We start from the raw sequence: 19436 nt of genomic DNA, 5'->3' as shown, positions 1-19436 counted from the left end.
TATATTATTTTGAAAGCTGGTAAAAAAATTGATTATAATCAACCTTGAATTTAATTATAATAGAATGAATTGCCTTTACATTTTCTTTTACAAAAACCATTAGGCTAATGGTAAATTTCGCTATTGTTGTAACGGAATAGCCTTTTTAAATAGCTTTTTATTATCAAGTACAATAGAAGTCGTGAAAGTATTAATAGTTTACTTAATAAATTGCGTAAATTACGCGAAAACTATATTTATTTCTGTTATAAGTATCTCGTACTGTTATGAACAATTAAGAATAATATATAGGGTATAACTGCCACGTTTGCAGAAACCCCCAAAACGTCATTGACGTCACTAAAAGTGTTTAAGAGCAATTCAATTTTAGTAGATGGCGCCACTAATGATAATTTACAGAACTGGCACATATTGGCGCCGCGACTTATTTATAAAAAAAAATGTATCGAATAGAGTTGTCTTTTGTTTATTTTTTATTCTTTCTTGTGTGTGTTTTTTCTTCACGTTGTAACGAGTTTGTTTTGTATAAAGTTTATTTTACGTTTCGTAGTGTATTGTTATATATATATATATATATTAAAAAGTTGTGTATCAGAATTAAACAGTCTCTTTTATCAAAAGTAAAGTGTCGTGTTTCATTGAACAAACAAAAAGTATAAATCTAATATCTAATACTAGCTTTTACCCGCGACTCCGTCCGCGCGGAATAAAAAATAGAAAACGGGGTAAAAATTATCCTATGTCCGTTTCCTGGTTCTAAGCTACCTGCCCACCAATTTTCAGTCAAATCGATTCAGCCGTTCTTGAGTTATAAATAGTGTAACTAACACGACTTTCTTTTATATATATAGATATATATAAAATTTTCGTGTCACAGTTTTCGTCACCGTACTCCTCCGAAACGGCTTGACCGATTCTCATGAAATTTTGTGAGCATATTCAGTAGGTCTGAGAATCGGCCAACATCTATTTTTCATTTTTTTTTTTAACTGCGCGCGGACGGAGTCGCGGGCGACAGCTAGTTGTCTATAAATTGTCAGTGCATTCAGAACAGTCCGTTTTCAGTAGTCCATTTTTAGTAGTCAAAAGTAATAGTGTTTCTCTAATAAATAAGCAGTTAGTAAAGTGTGTATCATTTTTTTAATAAAAGGACCCAAGGACGCTATCCTAACAGTACGTCCATGAATCGAAGAACCTGTGTTAACCGTAGGTTTCTGAGACTTAAATCCCCATTTAAAACACATTGTTATCTCAGTTTTGTTAAAGATAATAACAGGGATTATGATATGTTTTATACGGAGATTTATGTCTCGGAAACCAACAGTCAATATATACTATAATACACTATCAATTAAAAAAACTTGAGAGGTGTCAAGGGACACCCGGATGGAACGAAGTTCCTTTCAATTAATTAGTGAAGGAACCAATGTTTATTCTATGCATAAAAAACTTAAGTCTTCACAAGTAGTACATTTCATTTCTATGAATTTTCGTTATATACTGTCACGTCGTTGCCATGGTGATATAGCAAAAAGTGTCGTGACAACTTTTCGTAAGAATTTTTTCCGTCTAGCCCCCTTTCACAACGCGCGATAAGGAACTTCGTTCCAATATGTCAACAGGATAATTTAGGTAGCTTTGAGTTGACACAATCTAATTATCTTTTCGATAACATTTATCCGTCTTTTTCATTCCCTTCGAAAAAATAGAGATGACAATTTATTTTTGTGTAAGCGTTTAGAAAGTGAGAAACGACGGCAAAAATAACTTTTGCTATGTAAAATATCAAAATCTACATCGTTTTTCTTATACCTTATCTCATTAGGAAAATAGGTTAATCTGTGTACATTTATGTAATGCCAAGCTTAGTTTAGTAACACGCAAAAATGACATTATCATTGATGGCTAGCTATTTGAGCAAAGCTAGGACGAAGAAAAAAAAGCTGTCGTTTTATAAATAAAATATGAACAAAATAATCATCGTAAACGCAAGGTATATTTTTTATCATTCTAGATCGGTATTTTTTTACATATATAGTTGTAAGGTTCATTTAGACATAAGACAGAATCGTACGTACAGTTCGAACTGTCTGGCGATGACATCAGTAGAGGTATAGCGCTCTCATGTATTCCCATACGTTTGTTTCGCTCTGAAGCGATATCCGAGTGCTGTTCGTACGATTCCGGCTTGTGTCTAAATGAACCTTTAGAATTACATTCCAAGCTGTTTTACACAAATCAACATAAAAATAATTGAGTATAGGCGATTCTATTATGATCCATACATACATCCATTTATTTTCATATTGTTAGACATAAAGTGCCAGAGTCCTAATTTAAGTCATCTTTCCCTTCCCCCCTTTTCTTATGAGGAAAGGAAGGGGAAGGGAAGGGGACTGGGATATGACGGAGGAGAAGCGCAATATTCCCTTTCTGTGCATCCCCTCCTCCATCGATTAAAGGTAGGTAATGCATCTGCAATAGCGGATGTGGGGAATTGAGGTGGCCGCTTGCTTATATGTCACCTTATAATATGTATAAAAAAAAGAATTTTCAGAGTGAAGTGTCATGCAATTTCTTTTCTTTCCTGAAGGCAAAGTTACTTAACTTAAACATATTTAAGGGACATTACCAACCAAAATATGCAATCAAAATATTCTACAATTAGTAGAGTTTCGATCATCAAGTTTGACACTTGTTACTGATAGCGGTAGTAACGACTAGGATTGCTCATAAAATATTTAAAAAAGAGCTCGTGACATCTGATCTATTACTAGTGTATTTGAATACCAGTCTATAGGTTACATAGGTCACCGTAAATCAAGTTTTTTTTGGTTCTAAAATAACTATTATATTAATTATGTAATAATATAATTAATTACCATCTGGTCGAAGTGTGAGCCATTTGTTTGAGAACTAATTTATAACATAGATCCGTTGATAACGTTTAAATTTTATTGCCTCGGGAGGGCAATGCTGGAAATTTTTATGACTTAATCGTCTTAGAAAAGTTTTATTACCAGACCGTTAAGAAAGAAAGCGGTCAAACTTTTAGTTGATTTCCAAGTGCCGCTACGTTGATATAAAAAGTTTTAATATACTATAATGGTATGATTGAGATAAACATGTTACAGTTTTGTGGTGTATGCTAAGTATTTTAAATAATATACTTTTATGAAGATATAAAATGAATGCTCGTAAAAAAGAAGTAGGCAGATAATGGATTACTCTTGCTGAAAAATGACGCCTCACTTTAAAATCCGTGGAGCCTTTCAGACTAGAAACAATAGATTGCAAAGTACCGGATATCTTACTAATATTATAAATGAAAAAGTTTACATGAATTGATCGATGGATAGATAGATGGAGGGATGGATGGATGTTTCTTCGAAGGTATCTCCAGAACGGCTCAACGGATTACGCTGACATTTAGCATAAATGTAAAATATAGTATGAAAAGACACATAGGCTAATTAAGTTTTCCTTTAACCGCAACATTTCTCCACCGTAACTCTTATAATAAAGTATTACCATCTCTGTTTTTTTTTTTAAAAGAAAATGAGAGACTTAACAATAAGATTTTTGGTAGTGAAAACTCATTGTAAGAGAGGCAAAAATTTATAACAAAAAAGCACTACATTATATTACTTTTTTACCATAATGGATTGAATATGACCTACTGACCAAGAAAAAGCGAACCTTTCAGTTTAGCGTCAATATCTGTCATCTAAACATAATACATCATCTTAATAAATATTTCACCGGAAGCAGAGTCGCTGTCTTCCCTTCCGGTGTAGGTGTAGGAAAGCAAAAATAAACGTTTTATGCAATTTATGGCTACTTTGCGCATCATTACGTAACTTTATATATATAGGCATATTTTTTATGTTTTATATGTATTTTTAATAGCGGGGTTGCCTGTGTCCTCGTCAGAGCAGATTAAAAAAACAGCCTACGTTACTCTCTTACACATAACCTACCATCGAGTAACATTCAAAAAATCGTTCCAGCCGTTTCGAAGATTAACTGGGACAAAAGCGGATTTGCGGTCAGACATTGGTGATGTTTGGTGACAGTCGGTGATCATGACATCAGACGAGTCCTCGTTTTCATAATCTATAAAAATATCTACAGAAATCAACAAATACAATGTAGCTTAAATTATAATTGAATCTAATATTAAAATTACCACAAAATTTTATTAATAGGTTCGTGTTTATTTAATATTCCTCCGCCTTGTAAAACAATGAAAGAAAATATTCCAATTAACTTGTGGGAAATGACAGATGTGGTTTTAATGAATTATTTATGAGATACTCGATGTTATTGAGAAGTTAAAACAGGCAACGATTTTTTAGATCGAGTGTAAAGTTAGGAAAAAAAAAATATTTAAAATCTTCAAAGAAAATCTTTGGACGATTTATACGTAATTTATAAAGAATGAAATATGAAACGTAGTGGTTACTTACTTTCCAATTCTCTAATTTGTAAATTTTATCACACTATTGAAGTTAGCAACAAGTTAACTTTTACCCCGGTTTCACAGTTTAATTAAAATGATAATGTAAGCAAAATATTGCTTTTTGTTTTGAAAATTAGGCTTAGAAATAAAAGCTGAAAAGGAATTAAAACCAAGATGGATTTATTATAAAGAAGATTAGAATTTTATATGATCATATAATTTGTAGGCTCTTCACAAGATGGTCTTATTATATGGTCAAAATTAAAGGAGTTTAGAATGCAGGCGGCAAGAGATTGTTTGTTTTTAGAGTTGGTCTCCACTGTTGAAATACTTCCATAAAACAGATTATTGTCTTTACTCTCATTCAAAAAATAGACAACAGTTTGTTTTAGTACAAGTACATATTGCAGCATTGGAATCTGAAGGTAACTTTTTCCTTCGCGATTCTCTTTTGTTACAATTTCTGCGATTTCGTTTCCCATTTTTAGGACCAAAGTTAAATGAACTGTGGACACGAATGTCTTATCATTTCCTAGATGAATATAATCAAATGAAACAAGAAAAAATTGGCACGTTCAATTCAAAATACTGATTTATTTCTTTAATCCGAATAGCAGATAATTACATAGATATTCTTAAATATGCATAGAATTCACAATTTATTTACAATTAAATTATTGTACTCGCTTGGTATACCATTTTTAATTATTAACTGTTTTTTTTTTTACTAAATACTTTAACTGTAATAAGAACTCAAACATTTACCAGTAACAAAAATAACCCTTAATATTATTTGATATTATTTTCAACAGTACTAGTAAGTGATGAATATTAATCGAAAATATACTAAGAAAATAACCTCAAAAATAATATTATAATTAACAAAATAATTTGATAATATTTCTGTTACTGGAAAACGTTTATAATAACTTTTGGATACGAAATACTATATTACTTTACAATGATAGGATATTATTAAGTACGCAGTATCTGTTATCCGAATTCTTGATAGTTTTCTTTAAATATTAAAATTAACATCACCAATGCTATCAACGCTTGTGTTGTATAATGTATACCAGTTTTCATAACTGATGAGTTACCGTGCTGCATCGCCGCTGGAGTTTCACCTAAAAGATAAACTTATTAATATTCAAGCAATTTGAGTATAAAAAAATGGTTGGATACACATAAAATTTAACAGTTTTATATTAAGAAAGATTAGATAGGTCCTGGGTTTTGCTCATCAACCTATAGTTTTGGAGCATTGATGAAAAATAAAATAAAATCTCGTTTATTTCGCCATTGAATCTAAAATTTTGTGACAAGGCAATTTGTAGCCGTCCTAATAATGGTAGATGAATTGGCACTTACTAACATAGAGCCTACCATCTTTCGACCACACCACTAATAGCAGATGAGATTGTGGTCAAGTGCTGTCAAATAAAAATACTCGTACATGATACGTATCATATACGAGTATTTCGGCAGTAAAACAGAATAAAATAAACAGATATACTAACTTTGCACAACATGCACGGTGACGGACGCGGCTTTGGCGTTGGCCGGTACACACGTGTAATTTCCGGCGTGTCTCGGCTCCGCTTTACCGATTATCAGCTCACTTGTTTGACGACCGTTATTTACACTCACACCATCTGCAAAAAATTTGAATGTATCAAATTATTTTGAATTTAGTACATGTCTAAGCGTGGTCGTCTGATATTTCTAGGGGTAAACCTACGAAGAGATGGATAAACGGCGTGTAAAATAGTATAAGAAGGTAGGAGATTTTGAGATGACAACAAAGAACTACTAATTATTAAAATATGATAAAATCAAATGTGAAACGTTTGCAAATATTAACTTTAGTAATTTTGTACTCTTAAATATTACAATTAACAAGAACAATAAAGAAGATTAACATTTAGATATAGATATAGATGATACACAATAAAAAAGTTAACTTTAATGTAAATGAAAGAATAATAATATAATAAAATTTATAGCAAAGAAAACTCGAATGCGAACAAATCAACCAGATTGGTGACACACTAAAGAAAAGCAAAAAGGTATTTGAGATTGACGAGCATGACTATGCAGAAATGTTGCAGAAAATGTTAGGGTAATGAACGTAAAAGATAGCAATCTATAATGGATTCTTACCATTTGTTTAGAACTGATTTAACGTAAAATTTCATGTCATAAAATTAACATTCTTACGTAAATGTAAGTCCAAACTACGATACAAAGATGGAGTAAAACCGAAGAAAGTATGGATTGATTATGTTAAAGAGAATATAAGTATTAAAGCAGTAAATTCGGATAAATGACGGGTGATAAGGATGGTTAGAAGCCTATACTGTGGCTAACACCCGCAGGGAAAAAGACAGGAATACAATATTAATAATGAGTAAATGTGTGTACTCACTTAAATCGTAATTAATCATTCTATTTTCGAAGTACCAGAAAACATAGGAAGGTGGCTCTGTAGATCTTTTCACAACACAAACAAGCTTCAACATAGAACCTTCGTGAATGATCTTCTCAGATTCCCCAACAATTTCGGCGTATGCGGCTGTAGTAAAACAAGTCTAATTATTCATCAAATTTTTGGTGTTATAAATTAAAAAAACAAGTTCAAATTCTGTTGTATAACAATTTATATCAGTCCGAAAAGATTTGGTATTGCAAATATGAGGTAGCAAAACAGATATCAATATTGAAAAAAGAATTATTTAATAAGAAGATGTTTAGTATCTTTTTCATTCAGTCGTAACTCACCAACTAAAACAAGTTTAAAGAATATACTTGTTGGTGGATGTGTTGGTACTTGACATTCGTAATATCCACCATCTGCAGATGTGGCGAACCTTATATGAAGCGCCCAATCCTGAGAAACAAATGTAAAACTTTTGGTTCATCATCATCTCTGGAGATTAAAATGATAATCTAACTTGATGTCTATTTCAAGAGCGATAAGATATATTTAGGATCCACATTTACCTTAACATGCCTCCCATGAGCAGAAAAAAATCTGTTATCCGCACTATAAGTAACAAGACCAACGGACAGAAGTGAGAAATCTTTTCTTCTTATCCAAGTAACCTGATGAAAGAAAAATCTTAGTTATTGATAGAATTAACAAACAAGTATTTAGTAGGTGTGATGCTTACCGTATTTTCAGTTATGTCACTGACTTCGCAGTGTAATATAGCTGTTGTTCCGATTTGGGCTACAACTGTCGTACAATTGTCAGTCAGAAAAATACCAGTTTTGCTTGTTTTGCTATTAACTTTGTTAATAGCGGAAGTGGCTGAATCCCTGTACAGTTTTTTTATTTTATTCAATGATTTTGTTAATGATTCGTCATCTAATTCAAGAAGTATTTCTTTTTTTATTCGTTCATAGTGTTTTGAATGTCTTTCCCGGCTTACTTCTTTCACTTCATTTTTATTTATCTGGTCATATTTATTTACATCATCGTAGTCTTTATCTAACATTAATGAAGACAATCGTAGAGGTTTAGGTAAGTTCAGAACTGTTGCTTGAGTACTTAGTATGTAGGCGTTTGTCGTAAAGTCTTCTATATTATCCGTTGATGTATAAATTATTGTAGTTTGTGTCGATGTTGTTGTAGTTGTTCTTCTTCTATGACCTGAAAATAATAATAAAATATTAGAATACAATAAAACATTAGAACATTCTATATCTAACCAAGGAATTAATAATTAATCTAATCTAGATACTAATGAGGACAACGACAATCATGAATTTAATGGAAATTAACGGCTTACTCGATTTCTAATACTGTCTTCTTAAATACTTATCAAGTATATATCACTATCAAGAATAATGACCGCCAGGGTTGTGATTTCTAAGTGTAGTCTTTTGAATTCTAATTTATATTCTTGTTCAGAGTAATCCAAAAATATTGGTGACATCCTTACCTTTCTTATGATGTCTTGTAAAATTACCAAACACACTGCCCAGCCTCTGCTGATTTCTCGTTGTGCAGAGCTCCAATGATTTAAAATCATCACCTTTTTGTGCAATACTGGAAGACCTCAGCGACTCCATTGCTTTAGTGTTCACTAACAAATCCGCTTCGAGTAAAATAACAACAGTAGCGTAAATAACTTTTAGTTCTTTGCAGCAAAACATTGTTTTGGCACTGTTCTTTATAAACGTCACATTTGGAGCAAAATTTTTTCACACGTATCACTTAAATTAATAGTCATTATTGCATACAAAAAGCTATCACTCACTTTGTTATCTGTTCACGATTGATGGTACAATTGTCTGTTGCTTTAACATTCTGAAACAAAACAAAAGATAAGATTAGATCTTATTTCTTACTAATATTATAAGTGATTATACTCGTAAATGCGAATATTTGTATTGATGGATGTTTGTTAGAATGTATCTTCAGAACGGCTCCATCTTTTTTTTAATTCCGCGCGAATGGAGTCGCGGACGACAAGTAATTTATTAACAAGTTCAAATTCGAACTATTTCTTGTTAATTTTGTTTAATTGGTACCATATGCTTTTGATAGGTAAACGTTCCAATTTGGTTTTTAAAAAGAATTTAATGTTTACGATTTATTATGTGGGAACGAAGGACTGAAAAAGGTATTCGAAGGTTCATGGCTAACGAAAATTAGCAATCTCTATATATCCCTCTGAGTTAACCGCTTATTTATTCTATTAGGACAACTAAAAACCCTGAAGTTTAATCTCGTAGTTTATTTAATTATTCATGTCTTTTTAGTAAATTCTGCTTATAAATCTTTATGGCTAAAAATGTCGTTAGTAAATTTAATTCAATTTAATAAGTTATTTCTTTAACTTTTATTTAAAGAAATAAGTATTAAGTATAGTAAATAAATTTAGTGTGTCTATAGGACATATTTAAGTACATGTTTAAGGATTTTAAGTAGCTTATACGGTTATCTTTACATTTTTAAGTTTTTATTATAACACATTTATTTTAGAAATCAACATAGAATAGACATTCACTGATTTTAAGGAAATGCAGTAACAACTTAAGTTATTAAATTTAGATTTCTATTTGTGCAGATTTTACATAAGCGATAAAACCTTTGTCGCAGTCGAGGAGATTGGAGTTGAGCCAACTGTATAGTAATTTTCACGACACTTGACGCTTCTACAAAACCGTAAAAGAAATTTTCATGAAACTTCGTTATTCTAAATTGCAGAATCTCATAGTAATATCAAAGAAATTTTTTATTGTTATATTAATAACAATATTAAAACAATATTGTATATTAAAAAGAACAGAAAAATAGTTTAAATTTAGGCTCAAGGATGAAGCAAACAGTAACTATAGGCAGTCGTTAAAAAACAAGTAACCAGAAATCAAAGAATTAAATTCGCTTTCCACTGGGGATCGAGTATCCTGCAACAAACTGTCACCATAACAGCTATAGTTTAGGACGTACGTGTAACGCTTTGACAAGTTTTCAACCTTTAATCAAACAATGATGTCTAGTCCGGCGAGGGCCGCTGCTTTCGATTGGTTTTGCCAGAAAATATGTAAAACCTTCACGGACAATTGTAGAAACATAGGCTGTTATGTACCTAATCAATATTAATAAAGGTATAAAGGTTGTCAACGCAAAAAGAACTGTGGGCCTAGCACGAATATTTGCGACAAGCGACTTCATATTGTTAATGTCAATTATGTCTAAATTTATATGAGATTTTTGGTGTACTTTACGCCTGATAGAAGTGCTGTACAAATTTTATTACAAATGTTGTCGATGACGATACGATGTCGATTGTCACAAATATTCGTGCTAGGCCCAATTAACTAATTTAGATAAAGTTTTTGGAGAGCCTTGCCACCTAACAGCTTAAATTTCTCCCAAAAATAAAACTTCAAAGCAATGAAATTGCGGATGAGGTTTTGTTAGTATGGCAACTGAAATATATGAACTAAAACATATCGTTTTCCTTATCTTTCGTTTCAAAAAAACTAAGACAGCAATACATTTTTGTATAAATTTATCAAATACCGTATCAAATATTTGTGATTTATCGTAGGTTTCTGATACCAAAATTTGCGTTTAGAACATATTATTATCTCTGTCTGTCAAACATAATTACAGGGATGACAACATGTTTTACACTGAGATTTTGGTCCAAGAAACAAACTGTATAATGTTTTAAAACATGTCATTTCATTGAATAATTACTTTGAACATGTAGTACATACAAACACCTGCTAATAATATACTAACAATTTATTCTACCTCAATTTAGTTTTTTACCTTAATTATAAAGTTAAAATGTTCTTTAACTACGAATGTTCAAGATACAAAGTGAAACTACAATAAGTTTTAATTAACAGAAAAAGCTTTCAACTTTTAAAAATCGAACATTGAAACGGAATATCAATTAGTACTGAATAAATTGTTTTAAATATATAATTAATTGGCAAATTGAACAATTCTATTTTTAATTAACTTTAAATTATTGCAGGTAATTTCCATTACATGAGTAGTAACTATATTAAGATACTACAAAATAAAAAAAAATCATAAGCATCTTTCGGTAGAAGTATAAAACTAAATTATAATTTAAATTAACCAAATAAAATAATAATAATAATAAGAAAAAAAACAAGCCATCAAATATTTCTACATTCTTGTATTAGTAAGTATTATAAGTGCTTATTTTCAATTGAAATATTTAATCTTACGGTGAAGGAAAATATCGTGATGCAAACTGTACATATCTGAGAAAAAATTCAAAGATATGTGTGAAGTCAACCCTCACTGGGTCAGCGTGGTTGACTATGTCATAGTCACCCTTAACTTGGAGTAGGCTCCGAACCCCTCAGTGGGGACGTATAGTGAGCTGATTATGATGATATTTAATTGCATTGTAGGAAAGCACACATTCTGCTTGGAAAATAAACTGTTTGCATTAGATTGAGATTGCAAAGAAAATAAGAACCAAATATAAACTCAGTAGAGAAATACAGAAATTTCAGAAGGTCTATTTTGAAAATATTCGATAATAGTGTTTTATTACATTTCACTTCAGTTAAATTATAAAGGTGTGGAACTGTGAGTTGCACTTAACTTAATTATAACTCCAATATCGAGGACGGGGTTCAACCGATAACGACGTGTCCGGCATTATGAGAGATTTCAACAAAAACTCATTTTGTTTAGTTTGCTTGCATTTTATCACCATTCTTTTGAAGTGATAGTTTAGAAATAAATGTAAATTACAAATACATACCTACCATGTTATGATTATATATAAATACTAGCTGTCGCCAGCGACTCCGTCCGCGCGGAATTAAAGAAAAAACTTTAAAGTAGCCTATGTGTTCAATTTCATCAATATCCGTTGAGCCGAGCTGGAAAAACCATCTAACAAACATATATCCATCCATCTTAATATTCGCATTTATAATATTGGCAAGGCAACATCTTAATACTGACAAGGCGTTGCTAAAACACCTTTTTACACATTGTTTATATGCTAACAATCGAATGACACATAAAAATTCACAATAAATAGATTAATTCTAATGACCGAGAAACATGATCCAAAGGAATTCGAAGCCCTATAACATAAACTTGTGAAGTAACATAAAGTGGAGAATTTGTGCTGCGTGCGTTATCAATTTTAACATGACCCTTGTATGTACGTATATCCGCTTACCGTATCTTACTGAACGATACACTCAAAAACTACTCAACCGATTTTCAAAATTTTTTGTATACTCGTATAGTGTATAGGGTGGGAAGGGAAAGGATGGGAAGGGGCAGTGGATTTGACAGAGGATGGCACGCATAGGAAGGGGAAATATTCTCTTTCTGCACGTCCCTTTCTCCGTCAATTAAAGGTAGGCAACGTATCTGCAATTGCGGATGTTTAAGGGCAGCGGTCAGGCGAACCAGGTAGTCGCTTGCTAATTTGCCACCTTATAATATATATCTATATATATATGGGGTTAGTTATTTGCAAGGTTGTACATAGTTTGGTAACCTCACGATAAGACGGGGAGGAAAAATGATACTAAATGACATAAGATCATCGTCGTATTGCAACTATAATCAAACAAGGATATCTGAGCCGTGGAAAGAGGCGCTGCAATCGCGGGTAGGTCTGTCAAAAATTATGTAAAACATTCATGGACGGACGTTTTACATATTTTCTGGCAGTCTTAAGTGCGGTAAAAGCGCATCTCTTATCGGGCCATATAAATTTGACTAACTGTACTTCTAATACTCTCAATACGATTGTTTAACAAGTGTTAATAGCACAGAGATTCGATAGTAAAAATTGTAGGTTTTAAATTCGTATCTAGCTGTTAAAATCCTAAATAATTTCAGTTGAAATATTTACCACACCGATTGGATATTTCAAGCTATCACTCAACTTAATTGAATTTTACATGTGCAATCCATTTTACAATCTGAAATTCCGATGAGCACTTACAAAGCGATGACAGAGCTATCGCGCTGACAACACGCTGTCAGCGACGCGGACGCTACGACACAACGACCCCACAAGGACACAACGACCCCACAACGACACAACAACGACCCCCTGTGATTGGAGTCAACGATATCATGACAGTTACCTTAATTGCCTCTCCTCGTGATTGGTTTAGGTTAATAACATCATACGGACATTTACAAATCATATTCCGTTTTTTTTTTGATAAATCAAATTCAACACGCTAGATAATAGTGGTCCGTTGTCCAATGAAAGAATTTGTATTGATCGTAAAAGTAGGTTTTAGTAAAGTAAAAACTAAAAAGCACACAACTGTAGACACAGTTTTAATAACAAAGAAATATTATAATGGTGTGAATTAAATAAATTAATCAGAATAACAATATTTACCTAATTGAAAAAAATTAGCTTAACACTGAGTTTTCACAAAACTCTGGCACAAAACATAATGTTGACAACAAACACAATTGTATGACAATATGTTGCAGAGGCGCGTTTCAACATTGGAAACAGACCGTAAAGTAGACATTAAGTCCGGACGTATAGTCCGGAAGGCAACTGTGATCTCTTTTCATTAATCTCATTCTATTGTGGGACAGAATTTATAGACACAAATCTAGTTAAATTAAATTACATTTTGACTATTTAAAAATATTATAAAACTCTATTTGATTAAAATTCATTTTTATTTTTTGTATACAATGAAATGAATAACTATATTCCATGTATAAAGTCCCGTGTATGCAATGGCAGAACACAGAACGATTTGGCATAAATCCAACAAATTTGTTGTGTTAACGCGAATTTCTAAATATTTATAAACAGACATCAATAATATTAAATGCTTATAGAAATATTTGAAGCATTTATGAATGAAATGGAAATCCAGTACTAGATATTTGATCGCTAATATCTATCATAACCTATACTCTAAATTTTATATTAAAATTGCCTCCAATAAAATAAGGGGCTAGTTTTTTCCATGTCCTTGTACGCTGTTCCTTGCCACCATTGTTATGTTTAAGATTATATCAACAAAATGAATGACAAGAAAAAGTTATTAAACATAATGGACCATTGAAAGTTTGTTTTAACACCTAAGTATAGACCAGACACGAGGATGGTCGGCCATTAGATGGACTCACCAGATGGCTGTAGCTGTCCCCCATCACACATGTGCGAAAAAGGTAGAGGTTATAAAGGAGTGCCGGCGGAGTCACTGTTCACCATGATTAGTCTGAAAAGACTGCAGCCACGAAGAAGATCCAACTCATTTAAAAAAATGTATAAAGTCCTGCAGCATTCAAAGTCGTAGTAATCACTTATCATTGACCGTTATCTTATCTTACTTGGCCAAACTGAATAATCGATCTTCAATCTGTGATATTGGAACCTAGAATATTGTATTCACTTTGTAACGAAAAACTAGAGCTAACTGGAGTTAGGTATATCTCCCTTAATGACAAGATTAGTAAATAATAAAAAAATAATCTTTGCTGTTCCCGTTAGCAAGGTGTTATAACGTATTAATTGTTTAGAAGTCCGTTCAAGTTTAACGCTACGGCGTAGAGTGACGCAATTCCCCGTGGCGTAACAAAAGCAAAAAAAGAAAATCAAAATACAAGCAATAATTTTAATCACTACATATAAAAGAAAATGATGTATTTACATTTTTAATTTAAACTAATAAACTCAAAAATTACCACATGAGTTTTCAGATATAAATATAATATTTCTTTCATTAGACTCAGATAAAATATATTGTTTGGAATATAACGATGATTGTTTAAAATAAAAAGTTATGCATAACTGTAAAAAATTTAAGCTTCAATTCTGCATTCTGTTCAAAGCCGCGACTGATGGCTAATAGATTATTAATTTAAAAGCAGGAAATAGCTTTGGAGCTTGCGATAAAAAAGTTCAGATTTAAATTCCGGCTAGCACGGACTTTCCGGTTCCGGTTACTATAGAATATTTTTTTCTTCTTTGTAAATTGTATATTAATACTTACAACTAACCAACTTAAAACTTATTATTTCAAAAGAGATGAAGGTAAACGATCGGCGAGAGTATCAAGGTAATCCTTGATGCCCATGGACATCCGCAACACCAGAAAAACTGCAGATGCGTTCGCGGCTTTGGATATAGAGATACGTTCGCTTCTTAAAGGACCCTAAGTCGTACTGGATAGGAAATAATCTTACCTAAAATGCTTGGTATATATATTTTAAAAAGTTGGCTTTTGAAAAAATTTTTTTTTTTTTTGTAAAAATAAGTAGCATACAAAGACGCTAAAAAGTTTAATTGTTAATTATTTTTCAAATAATAAAATAACAGTTTTAGTATATTCCATATTATTTAAATAATATAAATTAGTAGAATCTGTTTTCCACAAAAAGTTAAACTTAACGTACATTTAATAATTTTTAAGATTAAATAAAGAAAGTATTTTAAATTAAATTATTATTTCCTACTAATTAATGATATAAATAAATTACCTTGCATTAATTTTACACCAACACTAAAAACACTAATTAATTTTTAATTAAAATCACAGTTAAGTTAATATAAATTTAACTTTAATTAATAACAAGCAAGCACTAATTTATAAAAGTAAATTCAATTTTAATTTATTTTTAATATCAACACAAAAAATAAAAATTTTAAACATTATTAAAAATATTACACTTAAATTTTACAATTTAAATTTGCGAACACGCAGCGCGGCAAGTGGTAACCGACAGTGCCCGTCCTAACAACGCGAAGGTTCAAAACGCACTGGGGTGTTTCGTTCAGACGTGCCAGAGAGAGAGGGTGCTATTCCGAAAGACGCAAGGGGGGGTTGCCCGCGAAATCTATATGAAGCTTAAAACGGCCCACAAAAATAGTACGTCAAAGAGATAGACATACGTTTCCGATTTCAAAAGACTAGAAATAATAACTTTCTCTAGTAAAGTCTGATTAATTTATCCGACCTGTGGAAAAAAGTATGTTATCGTACATAGTTCTGTCAGATAAGTTATCGCAATTACCGCAGTCACTTTTGTCAGAAAGTAAACATACTTACACATAGAAAAGGCCGGCAACGCATCTGCGATTCCTCTGGTATTGCAGATGTCCATCTTGGTGTTCCCGCTGCTCGTTTGCCCCCTTCTCTTATATAAAAAAAATGCTATATTTATGACAAAGCAACAACACAATTCTTGTCAGACTGTAGCCGTTCGACAAAAATATGAATTTTTGGCTCTTTTTTAACTTCGACTGACACTTAAGTCAATATTAAAAGCTATTAGTTATATAGTTAAAGTAATTTAGGTGGACGTAAAAACTTATATCCACCGGGTCAGACAAGTTTGTCGGACTACAAATTTGGCGATGTAGAAAATGTCAGACACATCTCGTTTCTAATTTTAATTTAATAATTCAGTTTTAGGTCTGCACAGAGCTAGTTTAATGTACTTTATTAACAATTTGAACTTTATAACATTGATGCTAATGGAGTTACTTAAAATGTCTAATTTGTATTAAAAATACGAAAGTTTTTTTTTAGTTTGTAGGCTTTTGCCAGTAGCTTTTTCTAGAAAAAATTTCACTTTAACAGAATATGTAAATAGTTAAATATTTAAAACTGTAAAACTTTACGCTTTGCTTAATTATTAGGCTCTGAACCCCTCGGTGGGGATGTACAGTGAGCTTATATTGATGATTATTTTGGCAATATTAAAAAAAAAAAACAGAAATGTAAAGTTTAGTAACGGTTATTTTTACACCGTAATATTGAAAACGCGTATAAAATAAAAATGCATACTTTCCTTTAATATCAATATTTAACAAGACACAGTATCTGACAAAGTCAGGTCTATGCATAATTCATAAGATCAATGTCTATAATATTTCTTTGATGCAGAGTCCGATACGGTCGTGCATCTATTAACATATTTTTACATCACTTACAAAACATTATTCACACATAAAAATACATTTATAATGTAAACTACTTCCGACGTTGAATTTTTTTAATGCAAACTAGCTTCTTATTTAAACACAATTTACTTCAGGTAATAAATAGTTAGGAGTATTTTTTTGGAACGAAGTTCCTTATCGCGCGTTGTGAAAGGGGGCTAGACGGAAAAAATTCTTACGAAAAGTTGTCACGACACTTTTTGCTATAGTAAGTATGTTAACGACGAATGAGCGCTACTTCACCATGGCAACGACGTGACAATATATAACGAAAATTCATAGAAATAAAATGTACTTCTTGTGAAGACTTAAGTTTTTTATTCATAGAATAAACATTGGTTCTTTCACTAATTAATTGAAAGGAACTTTGTTCCATCCAGGTGTCCCTTGACATCTCTCAAGTTTTTTTATTTGTATAAAGTGGCAAGTGGTCGCCTGAATTATACTCACCGACAATTGTGGATGCGTTGCCTACTTTTAGTCGATGAAGGAGAGAAGCACAGAAATGATATTATCCCTTCGCATGCATTTCCTCCTCCGTCAAATCCACTTCCCTTTCCCCTTCCTTATAAGAAAAGAGTGGAAAGAGAAAGGGGATTAAAATTAGCCCTCCGGCCCGCACACTCATTAGACGATTACTTCCACTTGACACCTGTCTTCTGTGTGGTCGTGGTATTTCACCGGATGAGCCGGCCTATTCGTGCAACAGATGTTGTTGTTACTAGTATCTACCACTGTTTAAATTCTCACAGTAATTGACAACCAACCCATAGCAGTATTAAATATGTTATAATCTAAGGCTTATCGATCGTTAACTGTTTGTATAAACTTAAATGACCTCGACACAGGCTTTGATTTATTATTAACGAATCAATTTACATACTCGTATAGTTATGTTGGATTAGTAACGACAACGTTAAAGTCAAAATGACGGCTCAAGTAAATCAAATAAATCAAATTTAGTTTGGTTTGAATTCAAAATCTCTATAAAAAACAACTCATTATCGTTGACAAAACAGAAATAACAATATGTTTTAAACGGAGAATTTGGTCTCAGAAACCCACGATAACCAATCGATGAAGAAGGTATGCATTACAGAAGTGAATACATCAAGAATTTAGGACGCTTATTTTTTTTTTCGAAGTGTACATTTTCAACACGATGCATATTGGTATTATAAGATTCAATCTTTATAGCAGCTTGTAGTTCGCTGTGAGCTCATGTGTTTGCCAGTGTGTGTATGATGGGCCTAAGAGAGGTGCGAAATTGCGAGTTACCTGTAGCAATGGGTATTAACACCTGTCAAAATTTTGACTTATGAATGTTAATAAAAATAAAATTATTATTATTAAATATTTATAAATGTAAATGTGTATGTGAAATGTAAATGTGTATGCGAAATGTAAAACTGACATTTGTGTCTGTGTATATGAATGACTATAATAAATGTAGCTTAATTAAATGAACGGTATACAATAGGTTGATCCTTGTCATCTTTTGTGACGTTTGATTAATCTATTGTACGTATCAAATAATAGAAAGTTATATTACAACTTTGTAATATCAAAGCCACTGTCTACTGTTTTATATTAATGATGTTCCCTCGATATTGGTTGACTTTATATTTTAACTAGATATAGCCCATAACTCCGTCCGCGCTGAATTAAAAGAGACTTAATTAGTAGCATAAGTGTTCTCCCAGAATATGTTCTAAATATATGCCAAATTTCAGCGAGATCCATGCAGCCGTTCTGGAGATCCCTTCTAACAAACATCCATCCATACATCCAAACATTCGCATTTGTAATATTAGTAATAATATCCTTTATCGTCTAACTGAGAAAAGGTTAAAGTTTTCCGGGAATACTATTTTTCTTATAGTTAGGTACATTTTAATGTAATTTGATTCGCATTTTTACGCATAGTTTTATAGGTATAAGAGCATCTGAAACCGACGAGCAGGAATGCGTAGTATTAATGTTGAAGAAGCTAGAGAGGTGTGCCAGGATCGCGTCAATTGGTAATCTGTAATCTGCCCAGCCTTTTGGGTTACAATTGTAAGTTATGTTGATTGTTTTGTTTCATAATATACTAGTCGGGTTTATTGGTTGTGGCGTAACTTTTGTTATGAATTTGGCTGTGTTGTTATGTCTTTGTTGCATGTTCTATTTTTGGAAAATGTGATTACATTGACAACATTACGATCATATTTCCGCAGAGTAATAGCGTCCTAAAATTACTGGATTCCTCTTTGAAGGGTTCGGTAGTTTAATGAAATTACTGACCTAACAAGACGGAACATTTTGTTAGGGTGAGCGAGAAGGTACGAGCAAGTTTAGTGATATTTCTTATTTCCACAATAATAAAATTTTAACATACATATGTACGAGTATAACATATAACGTCACATCGAAAGTCTATTTTCTTATTTCTGTTTTGTTAAAAATTAAGAGAAATATGTTTATCGTTCTAAAGAAGGCGTTTTCCTTATCTATTTATACCACTGGTC

The 19436-nt window shown here is 31.9% G+C and overlaps 1 protein-coding gene across 1 annotated transcript; it reads right to left on the bottom strand.

Annotated features, from left to right (window-relative positions):
- Window positions 1–5451: 5451 nt before the first annotated feature.
- LOC106711251 lies at window positions 5452–15483 on the bottom strand. The gene is made up of 8 exons (XM_045684275.1): window positions 15462–15483; window positions 8410–8777; window positions 7636–8117; window positions 7466–7567; window positions 7244–7352; window positions 6891–7037; window positions 5983–6117; window positions 5452–5589 (listed from the first exon to the last, which is right to left on the bottom strand). Exons 2-8 carry the CDS (start codon window positions 8621–8623, stop codon window positions 5456–5458), a joined length of 1323 nt encoding a protein of 440 aa, XP_045540231.1. The 5' UTR covers window positions 8624–8777; window positions 15462–15483; the 3' UTR covers window positions 5452–5455.
- Window positions 15484–19436: the final 3953 nt, after the last annotated feature.

The sequence above is a fragment of the Papilio machaon genome, chromosome 25 (genome assembly GCF_912999745.1).
Source record: "Papilio machaon chromosome 25, ilPapMach1.1, whole genome shotgun sequence".
NCBI classification, from domain to species: domain Eukaryota; kingdom Metazoa; phylum Arthropoda; class Insecta; order Lepidoptera; family Papilionidae; genus Papilio; species Papilio machaon.
This window is presented reverse-complemented; position numbering and strand designations above follow the sequence as displayed.